Source organism: Sorghum bicolor, chromosome 4, assembly GCF_000003195.3.
Source record: "Sorghum bicolor cultivar BTx623 chromosome 4, Sorghum_bicolor_NCBIv3, whole genome shotgun sequence".
NCBI lineage: Eukaryota > Viridiplantae > Streptophyta > Magnoliopsida > Poales > Poaceae > Sorghum > Sorghum bicolor.
Genome location: NC_012873.2, coordinates 51,478,199 through 51,506,194, shown reverse-complemented (window position 1 = coordinate 51,506,194; position 27,996 = coordinate 51,478,199). Strand labels below are relative to the sequence as shown.

Genomic DNA, 27,996 nt, shown 5'->3' with positions numbered 1-27,996 from the left:
GCTAGCTAGAAGCCATCCACGTCATACATGAAAAAGATAGCAGTCCAAAGAGCTATCTATATTGCTAGCTATTTATATTTTTAATACTGCCATACACATAAAGAAATAGATATATTGTGCATCATCTTTGTGCCTCTTTGTGTGGAGGATTCATAACCAACCAAAGATAACCAACAGGTAGCCTACACCTCAGGCCATACGTTACATAACCAACTAAAAATAATAACCAACCGGTAGCATAGCCAACTAAAGGTTTTAAACATAACTGGAAATTAAAATGTCCATTCGTTACTACATGATGAACTAGTTAATAGCCATGGCCCAAGCAATACATGTTTATCCAGGCCACAAAAGCAAACTGGACAACTAGCTGAACCGTTGAGGAAGAAGCACCAAAAGCCATCTATAATCCAACAACCTCCGTCATATCCTGCTGGAAATGCCAATCAACCTCATATCAACGATTCTAAAAAAAGGAAACAAACAATAAGTCAACTTACTCAATATAATTAAATTTTCTAATAAGAAAAGAAATTCCATAAAATATCTTACATAACGTTATTATAGAGAATTACTACTGGGGAGCCCTATGGCCAAAACATTGCCAAATATGCTCAATTAAATCATCTTTTAGTTGAGTGTGTACTGAGTGAGCACGGATATCAGAATTTCTATGTCGAACATAATTGAAATACGGGTTGCTGTTTGAGGCCTTTTGCACTTCTAGAGGAAGCACAATTGATGCTTTCATGATTTTTTCCAATAATCCTTGTGCTCCAAGATCATGCTGGACGACGCCTAATGTTGAAGCGAGCTTGCAGAACGCCAAAAGCACGTTGTACATCTTTCCTTGCACCTTCTTGTTCTGCTACATACACCTTGTGCTTTTCTAGCTGAGGTGAATTTATAGACTTCACGAAGGCTGCCCATTCTGGGCAAATTTCATCGGCTAGGTAATAACCAGTGTTGTATTGCCTACCATTGACAGAAAAATGAACTTGAGGAGCTTCACCCTTTATCACCTCAAGAAACAAAGGGGGCTAATTGAGCACGTTGATGTCATTATTAGACCCAGCAACACCAAAGAATGCATGCTAAATATGGAGGTCATGTGAAGCTACCGCTTCAAGGATGATGGTTGGGAATCCATAGCGACCGGTGGTATATTGCCCCATTCATGTTGTTGGGCAATTTTTCCATCGCCAATGCATGCAGTCAATATTATATAATGTTCCAGGGAATCTACGAGACTCTCCAACTTGGAGCAGACGCTCCATGTCTTCAACTGTAGGGCGTCATAGGTACTCGGAGCCAAAAACATCAATCACCCCTTGCACAAATTTTCTCGGAGCCGACACCCCTTGCACAAATTTTTCCACGCACTCAAGGGCAGTGCTCTCTGCAACCTTCAAGTACTCATCAAGCATGTCAGCTGCAGTCCCATATGCAAGCATACGGATTACTGTTGTACACTTCTGCAGTGGTGATAACCCTAGGAATGAATGGTTGTCCACATTGAAAAAAGCTCATAAAACCACCAGGTGGACAGTAATCCATACCTTAGCAGCCGGGACGGGAACATGGGCACGTTTCCCGTTCCGGGAACTTCGTCTCGAAACGTGGAACGGAAACATCATGGAACATCGTTCCCAAATACGGTGGAACACGAATCATATATAGGAGCAATCATAGGAACGTCAGTCCCAAGCGACTATGGAACTTCGTGGTGTGTGTGCATACTGCGCCATGTCCGTCCGTGAGCGGTTGGCGAAAAATCTAGATGGTGATTGACTCATTGGCCTAGACCTGCAATGAGCCTTAAGGTTGGAGTTGGACAACCCTAAATGAAACAAAAATACAATAGTAAACTATATCACGCTAGGAATCGAACTCATTTGGTTCAAAACAACACGTAAAACTATCTGAGCCAACCACTACGTCCCAAACACGTTCCTTTAGAAAGTGGAACGCGTTCCGCAACTTAAAGAAACGAGACGAAGCTATATACCCCCTACGTTCCATAGTTTATGAGAATGTCGTACCGCGTACCACGTTCCCGTACCACGTACCTTATGTTCCGGGAACTTGGCTGCTAAGATCCATACCACTGGAAAATCAAGCAACTCATATCATTACTTCTAATGAAACTAATATAGTCAGTGAACTAACTATTTATGAAAAATAATAAAACGACAAGAGCAACTCCCCCAATAAATTAACTATACATTCTACCAACAAATTATGGATATGGCAGCAAGAAATTTACATAAAAAAGAAACTTACCAATTTGTGGATATGGTTGCTGAAGGTGTGGCTTGTGGCAGAGGGCTAGTCCACCATGCTGCAGAGAAGCCAAGTCATGGCGTCATACCATCAGTCAAGAGCAATTCCCCCAATAAATTAACTGTATATTCTACCAACAATTAAGCCTATGCAGATCAGACAAAGTGCTAGAATTATTTGAGTAGCTTAGTCCTGGATGGTACGTTCAGTTGTACTCCACATTGCAATCCTTGCATCCTTATACATTGTCTCCTGAAATAGCCTTCTCAAAAAGCACAAGAAAATAGAAAAACTACTACTACGGATTTTGCATAGCTAACATGGATCTATGAGTACCCTTGTATAAAGAAATAAATCCCCAAGTAGAATACCTGATTCACCTCCTGAAGTAGGAACAATAGTAGGAGCAGAGCCGGTCTGATATGCAGGAGCAGGTCCGTCCTAATATGGTGGCGGAGCCATTTGTTGCTTGGTTCATTGGTTTATCATCGGCAGCCACGACTTCTCACGCCCTCGCCGGCGTCGTCAGCTTGCGCCTGCATCAGCTTTCGTGCCGCACGCTCTCTGCTCGCCGAGCCCTCTCCATGCCTCTGTGTCGTGCCCTCTCCACTCCTTATGTTGGATACGACTCCATCTAGGGTTTAGAGTGGGGAATAAATCAGAGGAGGAAGCAGGAGTAGCAATATTGAGAAAGATTTTCGCGCGCTTGCATAGAGGATTCACGAGCAGCTATGAAGAATTCACGGACAACGGTGGAGGATTCGTGCGCACAGTGGATCCGAGTACGGTAGAAAACGTGAGTGAAAAAGCTAGCAGCAGATGATTTGGTTGGTGATTTGGCACATCATGTTGTGTGCGAGATAAGCGACGAAAAAGTCGTTGGCTCGATTTTTTGCATGTTATCTTTCCTCTAAAGGATACATGCATGTTGAGCTGTACACCCAAATAGCTAGTTGGCTCAGATTTGTTGGGGATGCCCTAACAAATACCAAGTTAGCTGACTCATAAGTGTACATGTCATCATTTGTCCTAGGTGGAAGAGAGAGAAAGAAAGAAAAACAAACCGACAAGCTCTTATTCCTATTCTAGGCTCGCTCAGAAAACGAGAACGCTATGAGTCAGATGCTCTTCTGGTGAGATCGGATCGACTCCGCTCTGTGCTCCCTACATCTCCCTCCTGCTCCCCACCGCATGCAATGAAGAGAGCTGCCTTTTATCACAAATCGAATTAATCCAGTTCATTGCTTTTTTTCTGGCCCCTTTCTCAATATGTTCCTGACATGACTATTTTTTTTGTTTGCTTCTCAACCTTGCTGAATGATGTGTGCTAACAGTTAGAGGTGAGTTCATTCACGAAGTAAATTGTTGTTGTTGTTGTTGTTGTTGTTGTTGTTGTTGTTGTGTTCACTCCTAGATGTTAGCAGCACACATGGGGCCATAGAGAATGGTGTATTGTTTATTCAAATCGAATTAATCCAGTTTATTGCTTTTTTTCTCCTTCCCAATATGTTCATGACTATTTTTTTCGTTTGCTTCTCAACCTTGCTGAATGATGTGGGCTAACAGTTGGAGGTGAGTTCATTCACAAAGTAAATTATTGTTGTTTATGGATGTGTTTACTCCTAGATGTTAGCAGCACAATGGGGCCATAGAGATGGTGTGTAATTTATCCAAATCGAATTAATCCAGTTTATTGCTTTTTTATCCTTCCCAATATGTTCTTGACTATTTATGTTGTTTGCTTCTCAATCTTGCTGAATGATGTGGGCATACAGTTGGAGATGAGCTCATTCATGAAGTAAATTATTGTTGTTCATGGATATATTTACTTCTAGGTGTTAGCAGCACACATGCATGGGGCCATAGAGATGGTGTGTAGTTTATCCTCATGTTTTTTTTTTGTACATACAGCCATTAACAACAACAAAGAGACAACCTCAGATAGCTTATTGAAGAAATTAGCTTTTGCATTATATCTTAGATGATGTGGCAAATTATGAGCTAGCAAGCTAGCTCAACTGTTGAGGGTGCCCTAAATTGCATGACACGGTACAGTAGTCGACGTTCCTTTGCTGTTTTAAAGTTTTTTTTTTCTAATCCAAACAGATAATTTATGAACCTCAGAAAATGCTGTAACTTTTAAAGTAGATGCCAGAAATCAAGAGCAATTTCATTTTATTTCTACCTAGTACCTAGATCATTGCTTTTCTAGGTTTGGAACTAAAATTCTTCCCACAATGTGCTATAGTTATTTTTTTGCTTAAGTTGTTTAGCCTCAAAATGGTCTCCAAAAACCCAGAAAAAAACATCTAAATTCATGGTTCACAATTAGTGTCTTATCATATAATTTCCCAGCATATGGACTTAAGTAATTCAAAGTTTCTTAATAACAACTCACGTCTTTAAAATGGCAACACAAAAGGCATGCCAACACAAGGACTTGCGTGTGCTTAATCCATGGTGTGGGATCTCTTCGTGTTCATTGCATAGGTGGTTGTACTCTGATCACTGATACAATGTTAATCTTTGGCCTTGTTTACTTCCACCTAAAATCCAAAAACTTTTCAAGATTCTCCGTCACATCGAATCTTTAGACACATGCATGGAGTATTAAAAATAAACGAAAATAAAAACTAATTGCACAGTTTGGTCGAAATTTACGAGACGAATCTTTTAAGAGTAGTTAGTCCATGATTAAACAATAATTACCACAAACAAACGAAAGTGCTACAGTATCCCAAAATCTTTTCGGAAAGGAACTAAACAAGGCCTTTAATGAAAAGGACATATCCTGTACACATTCTAATCACCGTGTCTTGTGTAGGCAATGATGCAGGAGATGCTGCAAGCAAGTTGCGTCAGTGGCAAGTGATATCCAGCCGATACGGCGGTAGCTAGCTGCCTAGCTTCCCGTTCGGCGGCGGGCATGTGTCCAGTCTGCTACGCCACGAAAGCATCATTGCCCAGATGTGAGACGTTGGCACGATTTATATATACTACCCCTGCAGCTCACAAAAAGCAGGAGAACGTTGCTACACACAGGTCAGCATCGGCTCCATCGATCGGCACCAAAATTACCTTCGTCTTGTTTAGTTGTGAATTTTTTTTTGGATTTCGCTACTGTAGCACTTTCGTTTTTATTTGATAAATATTGTTCAATCATAAACTAACTAGGATCACAAGATTCGTCTTGCGATTTACAGACAAACTATATAATTAGTTTTTGTTTTCATCTATATTTAATGCTTCATACATATGTTGCAAGATTCGATGTAACGATAAATCTTGAAATTTTTTTGAATTTCGGGGTGAACTAAACAAGCCCCTTGTGAGAAATTTGCATTCATGGAGATTGGAGCATGATACTCCCCCCAAAAACCAAGGCATCATCGAAACCCCAGTGTTGACGAAAAATAACCCAAGTCAAGTCAGGCCCAATGGTCCTCATCTCCTGACACGACAGAATCACATGAGGTCTTGCTTAGTTCCAAAAAATTTTGCAAAATCGATACTGTAGCACTTTCGTTTGTATTTGACAAAAATTATCCAATCATGGACTAACTAGGCTCAAAAGATTCGTCTCGTCAATTTCGACCAAACTGTACAATTAGTTTTTATTTTTATCTATATTTAATACTCCATGCATACGTTTAAAGATTTGATGTGACGGGGAATCTGAAAAATTTTGCAAAATTTTTTTAACTAAACAAGGCTTGAATTCGTGCATTTCCTTGAGGATATTTCCTGGAATCCACACGGGCGATGACTCATGACCTGACGTCCTGACCCAAAGGAAATTTTCTCCGGTCAAAGATGCCTGCCAACCGCAAGGTTCCAAGTACTCTGTTTTCTACCCTTCGGCCTTGTTTAGTTTCCAAAATTTTTTGTTTTTAGATAATGTAGCATTTCGTTTTTATTTAACAAACATTATTCAATCACAGAGTAACTAGGCTCAAAAGATTCATCTCACAAATTACAGATAAACTGTACAGTTAGTTTTTATTTTCGTCTATATTTAATGTTCCATACATACGACCAAAGATACGATATGACGGAAAATTTTTGCGAACTAAACAAAGCCGAAGCCGCCATTTTTTTCTCCACGATTTCTTCACTGCACCCACCGGCCCGACACTCAACAACAAGATCTGCACATCAGCGCAGTCGCAAAAAATCCATGATTTTATGGAACCAACCTGTACTAAATGCTACGCGTAGGACAGTAGTGCGTCGCAAATCATAGTTTGGCCTTGTTTAGTTTTTTTTTCCAAAAATATACACTGTAGCACTACCGTTTGAATATTATCTAATGAGTAAAGTCCACCACCGGTCTCTAAACATGTACTATCGTGTCATTCCGGTCCGTAAACTTGCAAATCAACCATTTAGGTTCTCGAACTTGTTTGTTTGTATCATCTCGGTCTCTAAACTTAGAAATCACCCGTTTAAGTCCTCAAATTTGTTAAGCTGTGTCATCCCAATCCCTAAATTTGGTTTTGAGTCTCATCTTGGTCAAAACAAAGCGATCTAAAAACTCTATATCAAAATATATTTCATAACTTTTTCATATAAACTTGAATCAAGACAAATTTTATATCAAAGTTGTAGTCTTCAACGTGATCTACAACTTTGTAGTTGAAAAATTTTTTATTTGAAGTTGTTTATTGTCACAAATTTAATTTTTAAATTTTACATTTCAAAATTCTATAAACTTATAAAAAATATTTTGAAACCCTAAATAATTTTAATTTTAAAACTTTTCAACTACAAAGTTGTAAATCGCGTTGTTGGCTATAATTATGATATAAAGTTGATCTTTATTTGAGTTTATATGAAAAGGTTATGAATTATTTTTCGATATAGATTTTTTAGATTCATCATGTTTTGATTCAGATGAGGCTTAAAAATAAGTTTAGGGACCAGGATGATACAACTGAACATGTTTGTGGACCTATATGGGAGACTTTTAAATTTAGGGACCAGGATAACACAGTCGAACAAGTTTAGGTACCTAAATGGTCATTTTGCGAGTTTAGAGACTGCGATGACACACCCGAACAAGTTTAGGGACCGGTGATTACACTTTACTCTTATCTAATTATGGACTAACTAGTTTCAAAAGATTTGTCTTGTAAATTACAGATAAACTATATAATTAGTTATTGTTTTAATTTATATTTAATGCTACATGCATACGCTATAATATTCGATGTGACAGAGAATTTAAAATTTTTTACAAATTTTTTTGAAACTAAACAAGGCCTTTATAGAGTATACAAACGTGCGTTTATATATATATATATATATATATATATATATATATATATATATATACGCATTCCACACACCAGTCGCCCGCCCTCCTCCCCAGGCAAAGCTGCACTAGCGCACTAAAAACTCGAGAGTTCGGTGGTGACCACGCACCGTGCACCGACGGGTGACACCTGCTAAGTGCTGACCAACCGTGAGCCAGCCAGCGACCGACGACACTAGCTAGCATTAGGAACCAGCAATGGCTCCGCGTGATCTCCTTCTCCTCCTGCTCGCCGCCGTGCTGCTCCCATCGTCGTCCACGGCGGCGGACCCGGACGCGGTGCAGGACTACTGCGTGCCAGAAACGGGCGCGGGGGCGCGGGATCGTGCCGTGCCGGTGGATCTGTCCCTCCTCCCGTCCTACCCGTGCCGGAGCCCCGCGAACCTGACGGCGGCCGACTTCGCCTCCGCGGCCGTGCGCGCCGCGGGCAACTTCTCCGCCGACACCGGGTTCGCGGGGGTGTCGGTCACCCCCGCGACGTTCCCGGCGCTGCACACCCTGGGCATGTCCTTCGCGCGCGCCGACCTGTCGGCGGCGGGCGGCGTGAACCCGCCGCACTACCACCCGCGCGCCACGGAGACGGCGCTCGTCCTGAGCGGCCGCGTCTACGCGGGCTTCGTCGACACGGGCGGGCGCGTCTTCGCCAAGGTGCTCGAGAAGGGGGAGGTCATGGTGTTCCCGCGCGCCATGGTGCATTTCCAGATGAACGTCGGCGACGAGCCGGCCACGGTGTACGGGAGCTTCAACAGCGAGAACCCCGGCATCGTGCGCATCCCGGCCACCGTGTTCGGGTCCGGGATCAAGGAGGGTGTGCTCGAGAGGGCGTTCGGGCTCTCGCCGGAGGAGCTTCGCCGGCTCGAGAAGAGGTTCGGGCCTCCCAAGACCAAGACGGCGGAGATGGATGATTAATCTGTAGATCAGGCATGATTTAATTAATTATACTAAGAGCAGAAGACTTTGTGATCTGGAATGTATGTCTTTTCATTTGTTAATGTCTGTATGTATGGATGGATTATTTGGCGGTGGACGGTGGTTATTATGGATCGATGTCGTGGTAGACTTTGGAATGATTTGAGCCTTTATGGTTGGAGCAGCAACTGTAATGCTGGTACAGATGGGATGGGTAGTTACGTGTCACATTCAAGTGTCTATGAGATGTTTATTATGGGCTATATATATTGTTAATAAAGCAGGGCGACTTTGTTGGTTGTGGATAATCATTTTGTTTACGCATATATGGAAGTGATCGATCATCATCATATTCATATAGTAAAGAACTAAAGACATGATGGTTATCACTTCTTTACAAATTAATTGTATGTACCCTGAATTATTAGTTTTTTTAGCAAAGTACCCTAATTATTAGTGGGCCGGCCGGCCTAAAGCTTCTTTTTCTTTTCAGCTATTTTTTTTTTTTTGTATACAAACCTTTTGAGACTGGAAACGCACGTAGCTCGTTTTTCTTATATATATTTCGATCTCTCTCTCTATATCTTGTATAATAATATAGGACAGGAACAGAAGAAACAATATCGCAAAGACATGTCCGTAGCATTCTCACTGCACTCCAAAGCAAGACTCAAGAGTTGCACCGGGAACAGGAAACCCAGTAGGATCGGACGGAAGAAGAGGGAGAGGGAGAGAGACTCGATCGACGAGTAATCGACGACGGTGACAATCGTCGTCGTCGTCACTCGTCGCCGAGCAGCAGCGACTTGACGATGACGTCGGCCATCCCTGGTGCCATGGGGAAGAGGTGTCCGGCCGTGGGCAGCTCGTGGTATCGCACCCACGGCAGGCTCTCGGCGATGTACCTCGACATCCCCACGGGCACGATGAGGTCCTCGGCGCCGTGCCACAGGTGCACCTTGCCCTCGCCGCCCGGGAACGGGTCCTCCAGCTCCACCGGGCTCCAGCTCCACTTGCCGAAGCCGACCATCATGTCCCGGTGCAGGCTCTCGTACTCCCCCTGCTGCCGCACCTGGTGCTGCAAGCAGTCCACACAATTATGCAAGCTAAGTGAGCGAGAGCGATCGACATGCATCCCATCCCATCCCAAATCCCAACAGCAAAAAAAGCGAAATGAAACGCATGCATATATTACGGCGTGGGTTCTGTAGGCGAAGCTGGGGATGATCGCCATGTCGGCCCTGGACATGATGGCCGGGTTGAAGGCGATGACGCTCGACGCCGGGAACAGCTTCTGGGTGTTCCACCAGTAGGTGAGCCACGGCGCGTGGTGCGCCACGCCCACGGCCCACTTGTCCTGCGCCACCTGCACGTTCCAGGCCTCCATGGACACGTTCGCGGGCAACCCGGACCACCAGAAGTTGCCCACAGGGCCCAGGATCGCTACCCCGGAAAGCCTGCAAATTTTTGGTAAAAATCCATTAATTAAGCCCACGATCGACCACAATTATTAGTTTGCCTTCAAAATTCAGACCTGTGGGGGATGTACTTGAGGCAGCTCCACATGATCTCGCCGCCCATGGAGAAGCCGACGAGGTGGAACCTGGGGCCGAGCTCCAGTGCGTCGGCGAGCTGCTCGATGTCCAAGGCGACGCTCTTCTCCGACCGACCCGGGTGCGGGTCGCTCTCGCCGTACCCGGGTCGGTCGAAGGAGAGGAGGTAGATGCCCAGCTCCTGTGCCAGCTCCGGCGAGACGCGGAGCACGTCGTACCGGCAGGAGTCGAAGCCGTGCATGAAGATGATCTTGTACTTGGCCTGCTCCCGGGGCACGCCGGACTCGTGGTAGGCGAGGTGCCGGCCGTCCTTGAGCCTGATCCTCGGCGACGTCACCGGAGGACCGCCGGGCGTTCCGGGGATCTTGGGTGGCGGCGCCTGGAGCTGCCGGTACACCAGCGCCAGCAAGAAGACGAACGCCAGGCGCGGGAGCCTCCTCATGATGCCTGTCAACGGTAGAGCAGAGAGTCAACCACCCGTCCTGACACTGCTCTAACGTACGTTCCGAGGACGTCGGCAAGTGCACATGGACTGCTACTGCTACCACGTGGAACCAAATTGAACACGTAACTGTCGTTCGTAATAAGGCCTTGGCTTCCGAAAAAATTTCGGATTTCGCTAAGTTTTTATTTGACAAATATTATTTAATTATGAAATAACTAAGATCAAAAAATTCGTCTCGCGATTTACAGACAAACTGTGTAATTAGTTTTTATTTTCGTTTATATTTAATGCTTCATGCATGTGCCGTAAGATTCGATGTGACGGAGAATCTTGAAAACTTTTTGGATTTCGAAGTGAACTAAACAAGGTTCAAAATTTTAAAAAATTTTGCGAACTAAACAACGCCTAACAGCAATTCTCTGCTACCGGATTCGACTGTGCTAGAGCTGCCTGTATTCGGCTCAACTGGTTGACCCACACTTTGGATGTATCGCATCGCATGTGTTTTGGATCAAAAGTCGTGTCTTGTTTTGGTACCCCAATATAATGGGCCAATAGTATAACATATATCCGATTCCAACGCAGAGTGTCGCCGTCTCGCCGACGGCTAGTGTGCCGTACTTTTCTATGGTCGTCTCTTCGCCGGCCCAAAAGGTCCGGAACAGGGCGGCTGAAAGCAACAGGTTGCTCAGATTGCAACAAAACGGAGACGACCTGAACGCTACGGAATGAAGTAGTGTCGCTTTCGGGATCTCCAAGAAGCCTCGAATCAGAAGGCTCATCGGTCGTGCAAAAAGTCCAAATCCATGACGACACGCGAATGGGCGATGCCTCTACGTTTTGCCGAGCTTGGAAGACTATCGAGGACACTCGACACCATCGCTGAATATGAATCCATTAATCCATTACATGGGCGCAAAAAAACAAAAGAACAGCACGCTAATGTTTTGACTTTTCAGTTGTACTCCGTTCCTTAAGGCACATGAGTGACTGTTGGACCGCTAACGTTTAATGACTTAAGTCTTGTTTAGTTCACCTTAATAACCAAAATTTTTTAAAAATTCTTCGTCATATCAAATTTTACGACACATACATGAAACATTAAATGTAGATAAAAACAAAAACTAATTACAATGTAAATCGCGATACGAATCTTTTAAGCATAGTTACTTCATGATTGGACAATTGAGCATTAAATATAGATGCAAATAAAAACTAATTGCACTCTAAATCGCAACACGAATCTTTTAAGCATAGTTACTTCGTGATTGGACAATGTTTGTCAAATAAAAACAAAAATGCTACAATGTCAAAAATCAAAAAAAAAATCTAAACAAGGCCTTATATATATATATGAAGAAGACATTTACAAGGGCATTTGGAACTTTGGTACTGCTGTCTTTGACAGGGCAAGCGCGCTAGTTATCTCTAGTCCTAATTAAAGGATAGCAGGTTTAGGTTAATATTGTCGAAGGCATCAGTGTTTCGCATGCGAGACGAATACTATGAGCGTAAACAACGGCATATGGACGTATGTATCTCAATGAGTGAGATGTGACGTGTGTATCAGACCGACAAATAATGACAAACAAAATTTAAAATACCGGCTGCCGACTTGACCAGTTGCAGCCATGCACATATATATTGGCGGTCAACTCCCATATCCTAACACTGGAATGTGGCCACGACATATGGATCATTTACTATACCATGTACTCCAACTTCAGAAATTAAAATCGAATGTTGTAGACAAATTTAAAATAGCCTGTTGCAGAAATAACAATGCTTTGCCGGAGTAAGCAATTGCCTATTGGTGCAGAGGGCACTTGATAACTTCCAGATTCGCATCTGTACGTACGCAAATGAATATGCTAAAAGGTAGGAGTACTACTACGTATTATATGGTCGTACAATATCATAATAATGAAGGAAATAAATGGACGTGTCACGGTGTTTTAGGTGCTGTGTGCTGTTTGGATGTATACGCCACAGCAAGTCACGCTCCATCTGCTGCAACGCTGCGGTTGAGGCGCTGACGACTTGATTTGACTACGTATTTTTGAATTATTTGGTAATTAGTATCTAATTATGATCTAATTAGATTAAAAAGATTCATCTTATAATATATATATATATATATATATGTGTGTTTTTAAAGATTTGATATGATAAAATAAAAAAATCTTTTTGAAAACTAAATGGCTGCCCCAGTTGCGGCAGAATCATTGACTTTTTTGAACTGCAGATTCTTGTGGCTGTCTTCGTTGAGTCCTGAACTAAGCAGTTACGTAATTTTCTGTGGCCGCCAGAAAGTGTGGTCTGGTTGTTTGTGGTGTGGAACCAAACACGTCCTAATTTGAACAAGGCACCCCGCAAGTAGTAGTAGTATTACTGTAACTAGGAAAATCACGTGTAAAAAAAAGAGAGCCAACAGTGTCGCAATATCTCCGACGCAACTTGTGTGTTTGTGTTTCCCTCGTTTTCTCGCCATCTTCACAGCGAGAGAAGGACAGAAGCTGTGCCACTCGGAAACAAGCAAAGCCAGCGTGGTGCAGACTGCCCCTACGACGCAGCAGTGACCAGCAACGCAGTGCCCCCGACGCTGTCCATGTTGCCTGCCTTGTAGTACTACTAGTATTACTAGCGGTGACAGGGGCGGATCAGACCAAGAAGAGGCTAAATAGTGAAGTTTTAGGAATACAATTAGAGATTAAATGGTAATTTAAAGTTAAATATTATTGACTTAAAGACATAAATTAGGCTCAAGGGGGACGGCAGCCCGGGCAGCCCACCCAGTGGATCCGCTCCTGAGCGGTGACAAAGACATGGTCCATCAACCACGTCCTAGTTTAGTTTGAACTAATTATGTTTAAAAGATTTCAAAATCTGTTGTGATGAAGAATTTTGAAAAGTTTTTGAATTTTGAGATGAACTAAGGGGTTGTTTAGTTTTTAAATTTTTTTATAAAATGTAACTGTAGCACTTTCATTTGTATTTGACAATTACTCAAAAGATTTATCTCGCAAATTATTTACGAACAATGCAATTAGTTATTTTATTTATTTATATTTAATGCTCTGTGCTCGCAAGATTTAGGGGCTGTTTGGCAGCACTTTTTCTTCGGCTCTGGCTACTCAAAGCAGAGGAGCCAGTGCCGTTTTGGCGAAGCCATAATTTGTGGCTTCACTAAAACAACTCCGGCTCTAAGACGTTTTGGTGAAGCCATAATTTGTGGCTTCACTAAAACGACTCTGGCTCCTCTAGAGGAACCCCTCGTGACAAGTCCTGCTAAATAAGCCCTTTACATTTTACAAAATTTTTCGCTGGCCCTGTTTAGTTCTCCACCCAAAGATTTTTCATCCATCCCATCGAATCTTTGGACACATACATGGAACATTAAATGTAGAAAAAAATAAACTAATTACAAAGTTTGGTTGAAAATCGCAAGACGAATCTTTTAAACCTAGTTAGTCTATGATTAGTCTTAAGTGGTACAGTAACCCACATATGCTAATGGCAGATAAATTATGCTTAATAGATTTGTCTTGCAGTTTCTAGACAAGCTATGTAATTTGTTTTTTTATTAATTTCTAAAACCTCTCTTGATATCTTTCCGACATATCTGATGTGAACGCCAAATTTTTTTTTATCATCTACATGGCCGGCCTGAACAAGGTCCACACATGGGCGCTTTGGGGGCAGCAAACATTGGGTTTAACGCCCACGTGGGTAAGAAGAAACCAAGAACTACGGGGTGAACATGGGCCTGTCGCCGCCCACCGCGCGGGCGTTACATGCGGACAAGGATCTCTAGGCCCGGCGGAGGACGGAGGTGGAGCCTGCTGCCTGCCTGCCTGGTCGGATGGACTCCGGAGCACACGAGACGAGCGAGGAGAGACACCCGTGACTAGCTAGCTAGTCCGATGATGAGCACCCAACACTGTACATAGAATCGAGGGAAGAGATGCTGCTGTCACCCGTCGTCGTAACAACTAACCTACTGCCGAATGACGGGTGGATTCAGCGGTGAACATGATTGGGGCGCGGCAGAGTTTACCATGCTGATCAAACAATCTCTCTCTCGCTACTGTGGCTGTTTATATTTATTACTCGATGATCATCCAACCCTTGCCACTGAGGTTGGAATAATCTTTACCTCTAATCTAATCATGTAAAAAGGTACGGTGCAAGTCAATTGCGTGCTGTTAGTCACCCCGATCGCCGCTACTCGACGATGATGCACAACGCATGCATGCGTTCCACAGGATTTCACTTGGCGACAAATCCCCTCTCTTTTTAATTGCGAGCGAGATGTGTTTTTATTTTATTCCGAGACGAGAGTACGAGACAAGATCTCCAAACAGAGACTCTAGAATGGGAAACGAGAGAGAGAGAGAGAGGCGTACCGGAGTCGGACGACTTGGGCGGCGCCGCCGTCGCCTTGGCGCCGGCGGACGGCTTCTTGACCGGGTCAGCAGCAGCCATGGTCGGGTCGGACGGTACGGTACGGTGCCGCGGAGGGACGGAGCGCCAGGGGCCAGGGCAGCCGCGCAAGGCCTCGCCTGCCTTGAGCGGTGGGACGGTTAGATCGGACGGATGCGAATGCGATTGGGGGAGGGAAGCCACGCAACCAGAGGCCGTTTTATAGCGACTAGAGATCCAAGCTCCACCCTAGCTAGCTAGCTCGGCCCCGCGACGATGCTGCGGTCGTGCCTGCTTTTACTAGCGTAGCGGGGCCAGAGCAGACCTGTGCTGTGACCATACCGACAGAGTCCCAGTCCCGGTCGACGGTCGTCCCGTCGGTGGACCGGTGCCTGCGCTGCGCTGCGCCTGGATCGTGGCAGCACAGCAGACGCAGGGAAGGGGAAGGGCGGAAGGCCAAGCCCAGTCGACGTCCAGGCAAAAATGACCCCAAACGCACGCACGCACGCACGCACGCACGCAGCGCCGGTTCGTGCCCGGCGGCTACGCAATTCCGGATTGCACGCAGGCAGCCGGCAACCGGCAACCGGCAGCCCCCTGCGACTCTGCGACCCGCCCCGCGCGTCGAGCTTGTGTTGTGTAATGTAAAAAAAAAGAAAAAGTTACGTACGTAGTGCACATGTTTACCCTAGTTGCTGTTTTAGAGGATTTGAAAGCTAAATAATATATGCACATGCTTACCCCAGCTGCCGACAAATGTTTTTAGCTGTGTAACAGCTCTTGGCTCCATTTGCAAGAGCCGTACGTGGAGATCCATGGGTCCATGGATGAGGTGTCCTCTGGCTAGCTAGTCAAACACGTGGAGCAACACATGCTAGAGCTCGGGAGACTGACAGACGTAGAAGATTGCAGTTTGATTTTTTGTAACCCTTGTTTGTAATAATTTGAGAGTTTGTACGTACGGTCAATTTACATGGTCGCGGGGAGCAAGTGCTGTGGTGTCCTTTTCCTGGTCAAAAACTTGGAGCAGATCGAGCAACACATGCTAGTTCCTTTTTTTTTCTTTAATGATTACATAGTACAAAGAAGGGTTTGTAATTTCACCGTACAATCTTCAAAAACTCTCAAATTACAAACATGGGTTACAATCATGAAACTGTACGTACGCACAATCATCAAACTAGCAGTTAGCCTAGTACACACACAGAAGAGTTTGTGTGTGCACGTGATTACACAGTCACTACTAGAAACACGTTCTTTGCCGAGGGTCTGAGGCTTTGCCGAGGGCCAAATCTCGGACACTCGGCAAAGATGTCTTTGCCGAGGGGCTGGCCCTCGGTAAAGAACGCCCCTCGGCAAAGAAACTCTTTGCCGACGGCCTCGGCCCTCGGCAAAGACGCCCTCGGCAATTTTGGTATACTGAGTAACGGCAGCCGAGCCCCGTCAGCCTTTGCCGATGGCCAACCGTCAGGCCCCCGGCAAAGATTTTTTATTTTTTTATTACAAATTTCTTTGCCGAGGGCTTGTCCTGTGGCCCTCGGCAAAGAATTTTTTTTGGATTTTTGAGTCAAATTTTTTTGTGGGCACAAATCACATTATTTTAAACACAATTTTAAAAATTGGCACAAATTTCACTTTTTTATATATATATTTCTTGAATTTATTTTAATTTGTCGTAATTTTCCCGCTGTTATAAATTTGAACTACAGGTGCATTGAATAATTCACTGTAGTCTTTTGAAAAATGTTATTCATGTTATTTGATATGTGTGGAATCCCTATGCACAAACTCGTGTTTGGATTTGATGAACTTATTGTAATAAACATGTGAACGATGATGAACATGCTGAGACTTGTAACATGGTTGTAATATTATGATTTGTGTTTCATAATTATAGTTGTGATATATTGTGAGAAATTGGATTATGCATGATATACATATGTGATGGTTGATATATATATATATATATATATATATATATATATATGGAAATTCCTTTGTACACGTACGTGTAGTTACTCTCATCTTCAATAAACTACATTGTGTATGTATTCATACTTGTTTATCAGTTTGAGTATGTTTATATACTCATATTAAGATACTCTAGATCTTACCACGCGAAAAATTTTCAAAAAAAATTATATTTTAAATATATTACTAAAATGCCACTACTATATTATATACAATAAGTATAACCATATACTCTATGCATGTATGCATACTTAACATACATATCACTCTAGATGGTCTAGTATGATCATATACTTTGTCTATATACATTTCGTCTGGTCATATACACCTTAAATCTAGAGATACATAGATGAGAGTAACTACACGCGCGTGTAAAAGAAACACACACACACACACACACACACATATATATATATATATATAATATGAAATGTTTATGTCGATGAAATGTAAAAAACAAATAAAAAATAAAATTTTCTGTCTCTTTGCCGAGGGCCTTGACCATAGCCCTCGGCAAAGAAATTGAGGGAAAAAAATTTTGCGTACTTTCTTTGCCGAGGGCTTCCTTGTAGCCCTCGACAAAGAATTTTTTTAAAAATAAATCTGCTCATTTTCTTTGCCGAGGGCCGCTAGAGGAGGCCCTCGGCAAAGAATTTTTTGAAAAAAATTCTGCTCAATTTCTTTGCCGAGGGCCGGAGGTAAAGGCCCTCGGTAAAGACTCCATCCCGAGAAACGGCGCCGTTATAGTTACTTTTCTTTGTCGAGTGTCCGATAAACGGCCCTCGGCAAAGGTCATCTTTACCGACTAAAAATTCTCCGAGAGCCCTTTGCCGAGGGCCGCTCTTGGCAAAACCTTTGTCGAGGGTTTTTGGGCCTTTGCCGAAGAGGGCGCGTCCAGTAGCGAGTAGAACTTTCTACAACTGCAGCGTGGTGACTTTGTGATTTGAGAGTTTGTACGGTCAACACATATAATCTGGATGTTCGCTTTGTCTGCAACACGTGCTTATATTTTCATATATATCTTGTTTTCAAAGTGCCTCATATTTTCCATATCTTCTTTAGTTGTGTTTCAAAAGTGCAACACGCATGTGCTTATATTTTATTACCTCATTTCGTGGTTCATCCAACTCGATCATCTTCTACTGTGATCGTACATCTCGGCGGTCTGTGCAATCAAGCAAATCATCACGGATACTAAGTACTAAGTAGATGCCATTTACACGATAATCAAAGAAAATATTGGTTTAAAAAAATGTACATGTGCTGTCTGCACCGCATCTTCTCTATGACTATTTGTGATCGCGTCGTCCCCGAACACCATAAGTCCAGCGGCCGTGTCGTCATTCTGACACGGTACTTTGGCAAGGAAGACAGCGAAGCCTGTGTACTCGCCATCAGGATGCCAACGGATTGGATAGAGATAGATATCACCGATATTAAATTTGTTTTTATATATTTCTATTCAGATCTAGATTTAAATTTGAATAGTATCAACTATAATGTATAGGATATAATTGAATATCGATATTATAAATATATGATTTGAGTATTCGAATACAAATATAATATCAGATGTTGAATTTCTAGAGTCACATATAGACAAATCTAAATTGGCTATCGGATAGGGTCGTAGGATATTTATACCATTTGCACCCCTACTCATTATGGCAGTGGTGACAACGATAGAGAAAATTTATGGTCTCCTACCTTGATAGTCATTAGCGGCTATGTCGTAGTCTTCCATGGTTCGAGTTGAGACGTTTGTGCGACGGTATGAGCTCGCACCTTCTTGATTTTATGAAAAGAAAAGAGTAAAGTCCATCAGCGGTCCCTAAATTTGTTTGGGTGTGTCATCCCAGTCCTTAAACTCGCAAAACGACCGTTTAGGTACCTAAACTTGTTCGGTTGTATCATTCTGGTCCCTAAACTTAAAAATATCCCATATAGGTCCCCAGACTTATTCAGTTGTGTCATCCCGGTCCCTAAACTTGTTTTTAAGTCTCGTCTGGGTCAAAACAGGACGAATCTAAAAACTTTATATTGAAAAATAACTCATAACTTTTTCATATGAACTCAAATAAAGATAAACTTTATATCAAAATTGTAGGCAGCGACGTGATCTACAACTTTGCAGTTGTAAAGTTTTTAAATTAAAATCGTTTAGAGTCCTAAAATATTTTTTATAAGTTTATAGATTTTGAAATTTAAAATTTAAAATTAAATTTTATAACACTAAACGACTTCAAAGAAAAAACTTTTCAACTACAAAGTTGTAGATTGTGCTTTGGTATAAAGTTTGTCATTATTCGAGTTTATATGAAAAAGTTATGAATTATTTTTTGATATAGAGTTTTTAAATCGCTTTGTTTTGACTCAGATGAGATTCAAAACTAAGTTTAGGGACCGGGATGACACAGCTGAACAAATTTAAGGACCTAAATGGGTGATTTCTAAGTTTAGGGACCGGAATGACACAACTGAACAAGTTTAGGGACCGAGATGACACAGACGAACAAGTTCGAGGACCTAAACGATCGATTTGTAAGTTTAGGGACTGGTATGACACGATAGTACAAGTTTAGGGACCGGTGGTAGACTTTACTCAAAAGAAAACTACTTGCAGCCAAGCCAATCAAGGGAGCCGAAGAGCTCGAAAGGGAGGGGAGCTATAACTAGCCTAGGCGCTTCGGAAAACATGGCTTCCTTTAACATGTCGGAGAGCCAGCCTGCATCAAATTTTCTTCCGCCAGTCTCAATGCATGTTTCATGAGAATGTTATGCACATTAAATAGAGTGCCACATAAGCAAAAATGTTGACTTGGCAGGATCATTAAATGAAGGAGTTTCATCAGATGAGAGAGGAGTTTCATCCCCATAAAACTCATATGACTTGGTTACCTAGTTTATAGTCTTGATAACTGTGTCATGAAACTATACATTGAGACTGGCCTAATATTACATGAGATTGTCGCACTAGTACAACAGACATTCCCACTAGCGGTTCAAGAGACATTTTTGCAAGCGGTTGCTAGAACTGCCAGTGACAAAGGACAATAGAAAGTAACTAATATAGAGACGGTTACCTAAGAACTGCTGGCGGTAATCAATTTTCCCTACCAGTTCACTTAAATCAGTCGCTAGCGATAATCAATTTTCATAGGCGGTTCTTACAAACAGCCGTCTGCGTACATCGGAAAACTTTGGTGGTTGTATAAGCCAACCGCTAAAAGCCCTAGTTTGATTTTGGGTAATTGATGAAACCTACTAACCTCTATACTAAGTGTGTGTAGACTTAATGAGGTTGGTACATGTCAAGTGATGGAGCAAGAGATGATCGTGGTAATGATGGTGACGACCACAAGATAATCAAGTGCTCAACTGAAAAATGAAGAAAGAGAAAAACAAAACCCTATGGAGATCAAGACAAAGGTATTGCTTAGGTTTTTAGTTTTGGTGATCAAGACACCATAAAGTGTGTGATCACATTTAGGATAGATAGCGTACTATAAAGAGGGGAATTCTTTGGCTAAGCGGTTATCGAGTGCCACTAGGTGTCATTGTTTTTGTACATGTATTTAGAACCTAGTGAGCTAACTTAACTCATTTAAAAAATTGTTTATGAAAATGCTAACACACTTGCACATGTTGATACACACATGGTGGTGTTGGCACACTTTGAAAAGGAGGTGGAGTTTGAAGGGTAGAGAGGGGTTTGGGTTCACCGGCGCTTTTGAGAAAATGAAACACATATTTTCTTTTGTGCCGGTGTAAAGTTTAGAGAAGTCGTGGGAGTGTTTTTCACTAGAAAAACACTCACCAGACGCTGGCCTCGGAGGCATCGTATGCTGATCCTGTGTCCGTTGCGCTGTCGGTCTCTAGCATAGGAGAACAGCGAGCATCGGCCGCTGGTGTCGGACGTGAGCCAGACACTATTCACACGTCTGGTGTCGGACGTCAGCAAGTGCGCAAGCGAGGGTTTCTAACACAGAGAGCATCAGACGCCCACGGAGCGTACGATGAGAGTGGACTAACTACGCCGGTGCCCCTGCACTTTGCAATGCTCTGTGCGTACGAGTCCAGTGTGTACCGGACGCGACCGGTGCCTACTTAATCACGTCCGGTGGTTTAAATATGACCGTTAGAGATTGACGTATGAGATTCAAGCAGGGGATATGTGGCTGTCTTCTGAGCACCGGACGCAGGGTTCGAGCGTCCGGTGGCTCCTGTTTGCGCGTCCGGTGACCCCGTGTTCTATACGGTGAAAAAGCCAACGACTCTCTTTGTTTGAGGGGCTTATAAATAGTTGTTGGCCGGCTTGGGACTTACACCCCTTGGCATTCTAGCATACTTGACATCCTTGTGAGCCTAAGCAAACACTTTTCACTCATTTCCTTCATAGATTAACCATCTTTGTGAGATTGAGAGTGATTCCAAGTGCATTTTCTTGAGTGATTGTATCTGGTGGCACTTGGGGATCGATTTGGCTGTGGTTTTCTTGTTACTCTTGGTGGTTGCCGCCACCTGGACACCTTGGAGTAGCGGAGGAGCATTGACATGAGTTGGTGATTGTTCGTGGCCATCTTCTGGTGATTGTGAGGGGTCTTATACCTTCCCTGACAGAGAGCTGAAAGGTAACTCTAGTGGATTGCTCGTGTAATTGAGTTACCTCATTTGTGGGTAGGTTCTTGCGGTGTTCTAGTGAGGATGAGGTTCGTTGTCACACCCATATTTTAAGAGAAAAATAGGATGTATAAAAGACTCATATGTGCCCTAGAAATAGTCGCACACATAAGTAGACAAATCTCAAATGTACCATTGCAGTGTTTATTACATAGCGGAACATAATAAAACACATAGTCTTATACATAAATGATAGCAAGAAGTAAACAACGCTCTCGACGAAAGCTCCACACAGGGACACTGTTGACTGGTTGACTTCAAGCCTAATACTCATAACGGTAGTCCTCATTCCAACCATCATCATTAGCATAACCTGGGGTGTTGGGAAATTGCAAGAGTGAGCACATATCATACTCAACAAGTATAACCAGGGGTTCATGAGGCTCAAGTAGCTGACACTGGTTTGACTGCATTTAGCTTTTAATAGTGGATAACATGTTCATAAATAGATAGCAAATGTCAAGGTAACATTTATAATCCATTAATCAAATGATCAAGTGTAAGCATAATTATTTCATAGCATAAATGATAATCCAATGAACATAACAACTTAACAAGCTCATCATCGTTGGTGCAAGAACCCCCAAGGCCGCTCTTAACCGTGAGCATGGCTAGTATACCTGTTTTTAACACTCTGCAGAGGTTGTACATCTTTACCCATGAGTCATGATTTACCCTTTCGCCCGAGGTAGCTAATCTCTTAACCCCCTTCCTAGGGAGGTCGGCAGGGATCACTATGAAGCCTTTCAAAAGTTCGTCTAACATGTTAGGGCCGCAAGGTTTCTCGAGCACGCAGATATAGAGCCCCCCTTCCAATGGCATAATGACTCGCAGCCTATACACATTAAGACAGAGGCCACACTATACCCAAAACGGTTAGGCCCCTCTAGCACCCTTTCGGGTAACCACTAACAAGCTAGAAAAGGTCTTCATACTGAGCTAAAGCCAGAGCCATTATAGCCCTCATGGTTACACTGTTGTCCCGGGGATCACTTATAGACAAGATCTCATATAGTTATTTGTCATCTTTCAACGTTCATTGCATAGCTATTAATCATCTTACAAGATCATGGATTATATCAAGCACTAGCACATCTACACCAAATGCATATCAAGTAGGTAGCAAGGAATCCAGGTAACAATCATCTATGATTTTGCTAAGGTCGACAAGGTGAAAGCATGCATATGATATATATGTGTATTTATAAGTGTATAGGTAACAAGGATGATCCCAAGTTATACTTGCCTTGATCAAAGCTCTCCTGAGCCTACTGGTCTTCAAAGTTTGGTCTTGATCACCAACGTACGGCTCACCGTCTATTCCCAAACATCAATCAACAACACGCAATCCAATGTAGACAATCATACACGAAGCAAACAAGCTATAATTAGAACAATACAACAAACAGTGGTAAAACAGATATAAAAGTGTATAAGAATATTCTACGCAGCGCTACGATCACACAAACGTAAAGTTCACGAAAATCGGAATTAAAACGTAGAAGATGTGAATTTTCTAAGATTTCCTATAGATAAATAAATAATTAAATACTACTGCGGAAATAAAAAGTTTCAAAACAGAGAATAAAAGCTTATAACATGTAGAGCTCGTAAATACGAATCTAACGAAATTTGAATGGACTAAAACGGAGTTAAAACGAATATTTTATAAGCAAAACAATTTTAGTGGCAATTCTGTGAATTCTGGAAAGTGTAATTTGATTCAAACCGACGAAAAATACGCTTTTAGAAAATGAAAACGTAAACCAGAAAGTACGTAAAGGATGGCGGGTTGATTCCTCAGATCCTGGGGTTGTCTTTAGCAAATTAACCCCTGAAGGGGTATCTTCTGTTCTCGTGCGTCGGATTTCGATTGGACGGTTGAAAACCCACAGGGGGGAGCTAGGCAGTGGCTGGCCGACCGGCTGTCTGCTCCGGCGCGGTGGCGCCATGGCCGGAGCCCTTGAAGCTCACCGGCGCCACTGATCTCCCGTTTCCGGTCGCTAGGGAACAAAAGAAAAATGCCAGGCGGAAGAGAAGCTTACCCCGAGCTCACCTACGGGATCGGCTCGGCCTGGGAAGGAGCAGAGAGCTCGGTTCGCGGTGTAGAAGAAACACGGTCTTGGCGAGATCCCGAACGCGATGACCTAGGCGGCTAGGGCTCGATTTCCGCGGCGTGGTGGGAAAACGGGGTGCGGGCGAGGCTTGAGACCATTATAGGAGCTTGCTGCACACGTTTGTCAAGCAATCCCGAGGATCATGGGATCGAGTGCGTCCCGGCCGAGTTCGGGTCGAACCCGTCTGGAGGAAGGGGACGGGCGCCGCCTGGTGGGGCCCAGGTGTCGGCGGGTCTAGAGAGAGGAGGGGGGAAACCAGCAGGGGGAAGCGACTGGGCTGCGCCCTGGGCCGAGGCGAGAGAGAGTTGGCCAGGGGGAAGGCTCGGGCTACGGGGGAGGGGGAGAAGGGACTGGGCCGAGCTGCCTGTTGCTGCGCTGGCTGAGGCCTATTCCTTTTTTTATTTCTTTTCTAAAGCATTTTCCTAGTGGAATTTGAACCAAGCAAATTCAAACCAAAAACCCAACAACACAGAATTAAATATGCTCCAGCATAAAATGCACTAATATGTTTATTAAACTTATGATAAATTATATTTTCAACAAAATTTATTTATTTACTACAGTAAATGCTCACAAAAATACTTAATTAAATCAAATTAAATCCTATTATTTCAAAAGCAAATTTTTGTGTGTTACATTCGTGCTACACCTCTTAGCCGCCGAACCACCAAGTGTTGGTCGACACAACAGGAACGTAGTGTGCCAACAAGCACGTGAACCTTGGGAGAAAAATTGGTGTCTCAATTGTCTTTGATTGGCATTCTCCCAGTGCTTGATTGTTCATATATTGATGATTGGGTCATCCTCTACACGGCGGTATAAAGATCAAACCCTCTCTTTATATTTCCGCAAACTAGAGTAGCTTACTACTTGTATAGAAACTTTAGGTACCTCTCTAGTGTAAGTAGAGACTTAGTTCTTGTGTGTCTAGTGATTATAGCAACTAAAATTATTGATTAGGTGGCTTGCAAAGACCTCTTTAGAGCTAGAGCAAAAAGTTTCGCTTTGTTATTTACTAACCTCTTGCTCTAGTGAGTTTGTAGAATTTTAAATAAGCTATTCACCCCCTCTAGCCATATTAGGACCTTTCAACCGCCAGTGATAATTCTAGCTACATAGGCGGATAACATTAGAAGCCGTTAGCGAAATGTGTCCATTTATACAAGCGACTGCCCAATAAAAAGCCGCTAGTATAAATACATTTATGTAGGCGGATAAAGACAACTGCTAGAACAAACTTTACATTTCTATAGGTGGTTAGCTTACACAAACCGCCTATGTAAAATATGTTTACACAGGCAGTTTGAGTCGAGGGCCCACCATTTTCTTTCTATTAGCGCATGTTCGTTTCAAACCGCCAATAAAAAGGTTGGTTGTACTAGTATCGGCCAAGGATTGAGGAGGGCCCATTCCCCAAAGTTTTGCACCCACACGACTGAGGGAGTTATTATTATTTCATTAAGTTATAATAAACTTTGTTCAAATACTACCTTCATTTAAAAAAACTAAAGTATTTCAAAAATAAAAGTAATTCTTCAATCCTCAAACCAAATAGTAGTAGGCGACGTGTCCATTGATAGTGAGACCTTATAATGACTTCGTCAATCTCGAGATTTCTCGGTCCAACTCATTTCTTCGGTGGTGCTCATAGGGGTAGGGTATACATGCTAGCGTTCGTAGAGGTGAGTGTGCGCTCGTGTACATGAGCATATGTGTCTGTATCGCAAAAAACAACATATGTTTGTTAGGTTACATTGAATACTCTATAGGTGTGAAATATGTAAGCTAAAAATCATACTATAACCATTGCAAGTTGCAACTATACATATACTCCCTTCATACCTATAAGGAAAGTCGTTATGGACAAGGTTTGGATCAAACATTGGGAATATAAATCGTGAATAATTTTTAAGTTGTTGAGTTTAAAAATATGAAAACCACACGAATAAATTTGTCTTGAAAAATACTTTCATTACAATATACATATACTACTTTTGATAAATATTTTTATAAAAACAAGGAGTCAAAGTTATACTTTGGAGACCGTGTCGCTATCCTAAACGACTTTATTTATAGATACGAAGGGAATAGACTCACGGCCAGTGAAAGCCATAGTTTGGTTTTGGATAATTGATGAAACCTATGTGATGGAGCTAGATGATGGTCATAGTGATGGAGGTGACTAGAAGATGATATTCAAATGCTCCAACTTAGAAAAGAAGAAAGAGAAAAACAAAATGAGCTCAAGACAAAGGTTTTTTTAATAGAGCTATTTTGTTTTGCCATTCAAGACACCTAGTGCGTATGGGTGGATTTAGAATAGATAACCGTACTATAAAGAGAGGAAATCTTTAATTGTAATAGTTATCTAGTGCCACTAAGTATGAATCTCATTTGCATTTACCTAGCGCTTAGTGACGTGCTGAGCTGCATGAAGAAGCCATGGAAAAATATTTGTGAAAAGCTAACTTATGTGTTTAATTTATTTTGGAATATTTTGGAGAAGTTAGCTACTTAAAAATGTGCTGAAAATTCACACAAGATGAACTGCTGACCAGACGAAAAGGAACTGCAAGCTACTGTGGCAAGCTGAAAAGTTTTTGCAAGTAGGTGAAACAATCGGAACCAGCAAAAACTAGTGCACAGTTTAACAGCAGGCAAATGAAGGCTTTTGCAAGAAGTTGGAAGCAGTTGCGACCAGTTGGAACCAGTTAAAATCAGTGCATTGCTCAACAACAAGCAAATGAATGTGATTTGGAAGCAGTCACAACCAGTTAAATCTAGTGTACAGTCCAAACAACAAGCATGAGAAGAAGCTGAAAGCAGTTGCAGATAGTTGAGATCAGTTGAGTTGAAAGAATTTACAGCTACTGCTTGTTGCCTGTCTATTGCGTAAGAAGGAAAAGGCTGACAGAAACTATGCTTGCATATGTTGCATGTTATAGAGCTCTTGCCACAATAAATGAGAGAGAGAAAAAGAGAGGTGTTTTGTATGTTTGCATGCATGTGTAAACACGATTTGAGAAAAGAAGGCAATCATTGACCTTTGCTATTTATAGTGTGGGTCTACTCAAGTATAAGGAGATACATAATTATTTTGAGGTGCAACTCATCTCATTCAGAATTAAGAGTTGTAGGCGTGCATGCGCGTGGACTGCTGGGAAGTTATAGCTCTTTGCTGCTCGCTCATTCATTTTGGTGGGGCCCAGTGCTGAGAGAGTATAGAGGGCCACTCAATGCTGTGCTGCTGCCTCTTATGGCAAACGGCACAGTTGTTGCCCGTTAGAGAGCTGGCTGGCCAAGTGTAGGGTCGAGATGGCGGACTAGAGGGGGGTGAATAGTCCTTTCTAAAATTTACTACGCTGGCTAACCGAAACAAATGCGGAATTAAAACTATCGGTCTAGCCAAGACTACACCCCTCTATCTAAGTTCTCTAGCACCTTGAAAAGATTCTAAACAAGCAAGCAAGGTGCTACCTTAGCAAGAGCTCGCCTATACAATTCTAGGAGCAAGGTCACACAAACCTATGCAGCTAGTACTTTGCAAACCGGGGGAGCTCCTACTCAAACTAGTGAGGCAAAGCGCACAAAGCCTAAGCTCACTAGCAAGCTCAATAACAAGGCAACCAATGCCAAATTAGAGAGCGCAAAATACTTAGCTACACAAACTAAGCAATGTGACTAACAAGGTTACACAAACCAAATTAGTCACGCAAGGGAACTACTTCTAGCTACACAAGCAAGAAGATAACTAGCAAGCTACACAAGCTAACTAATTACAAGAGCAACTACACAAGCATAAATATATGAATGTAAATACAAGCTTGTGTTAGGGACTTGCAAACCAACAGGAAGAACAATGTTGACACGATGATTTTCTCCCGAGGTTCACTTGGTTGCCACCAAGCTACGTCCCCGTTGAGACAAGCTCCAAGGTTGCCGCCGGTCCTCTTGCTAGTGGTGACCCGCAAGTCACACTCTCCCACGTGGAGTGCTTACCACAAGCTCTAGCACTTGACCCGGCCGGACCACTTGTCGCTCTTCACGTCTCGCTCAACTAGAGTTGCTCTTCGCGATCTCCGCAGGGTGAGCACCGTACCCCTCACAATCTCTTCTCCGGAGCACCGCACAATCTCCTTGCGTGCTTCGACGGAGTCACAAGCCACCAAGCCGTCTAAGAGGTGGCAACCTCCAAGAGTAACAAGCACCACCGGCTTGCAACACGAACACCTAGTGCCACTCGATGCAATCTCTCAATGCAACGCACTAGAATCGCTCACTCACACAATCGGATGATCACTA

At 42.9% G+C, this 27,996-nt stretch overlaps 2 protein-coding genes and 1 long non-coding RNA gene across 3 annotated transcripts; 1 reads left to right on the top strand and 2 right to left on the bottom strand.

Annotated features, from left to right (window-relative positions):
- LOC110435070 lies at positions 122-3,098 on the bottom strand. The gene is made up of 3 exons (XR_002452730.1): positions 2,655-3,098; positions 2,284-2,341; positions 122-466 (listed from the first exon to the last, which is right to left on the bottom strand). It is a non-coding gene; the product is annotated as an uncharacterized LOC110435070 (long non-coding RNA).
- On the top strand, positions 7,635-8,814 carry LOC8058641 (germin-like protein 2-4). Its single transcript, XM_002453887.2, has one exon. It carries the CDS (start codon positions 7,796-7,798, stop codon positions 8,504-8,506), a length of 711 nt encoding a protein of 236 aa, XP_002453932.1. The 5' UTR covers positions 7,635-7,795; the 3' UTR covers positions 8,507-8,814.
- LOC8059627 lies at positions 9,027-15,231 on the bottom strand. Its single transcript, XM_002452155.2, has 4 exons — positions 14,911-15,231; positions 10,041-10,506; positions 9,702-9,963; positions 9,027-9,584 (listed from the first exon to the last, which is right to left on the bottom strand). The coding sequence occupies exons 1-4, from the start codon at positions 14,987-14,989 to the stop codon at positions 9,288-9,290; spliced, it is 1,104 nt and encodes a 367-aa protein (XP_002452200.1). The 5' UTR covers positions 14,990-15,231; the 3' UTR covers positions 9,027-9,287.

Excerpts from the sequence above, each read along its gene's own strand:
- LOC8058641 (XM_002453887.2), top strand. The coding sequence starts at position 7,796 with ATGGCTCCGCGTGATCTCCTTCTCCTCCTGCTCGCCGCCGTGCTGCTC.
- LOC8059627 (XM_002452155.2), bottom strand. The coding sequence starts at position 14,989 with ATGGCTGCTGCTGACCCGGTCAAGAAGCCGTCCGCCGGCGCCAAGGCG. Across the intron at positions 10,507-14,910 it reads GCCCAAGTCGTCCGACTCCG|GCATCATGAGGAGGCTCCCG; the intron begins GTACGCCTCTCT and ends TACCGTTGACAG. Across the intron at positions 9,585-9,701 it reads TCGCCTACAGAACCCACGCC|CACCAGGTGCGGCAGCAGGG; the intron begins GTAATATATGCA and ends GACTGCTTGCAG.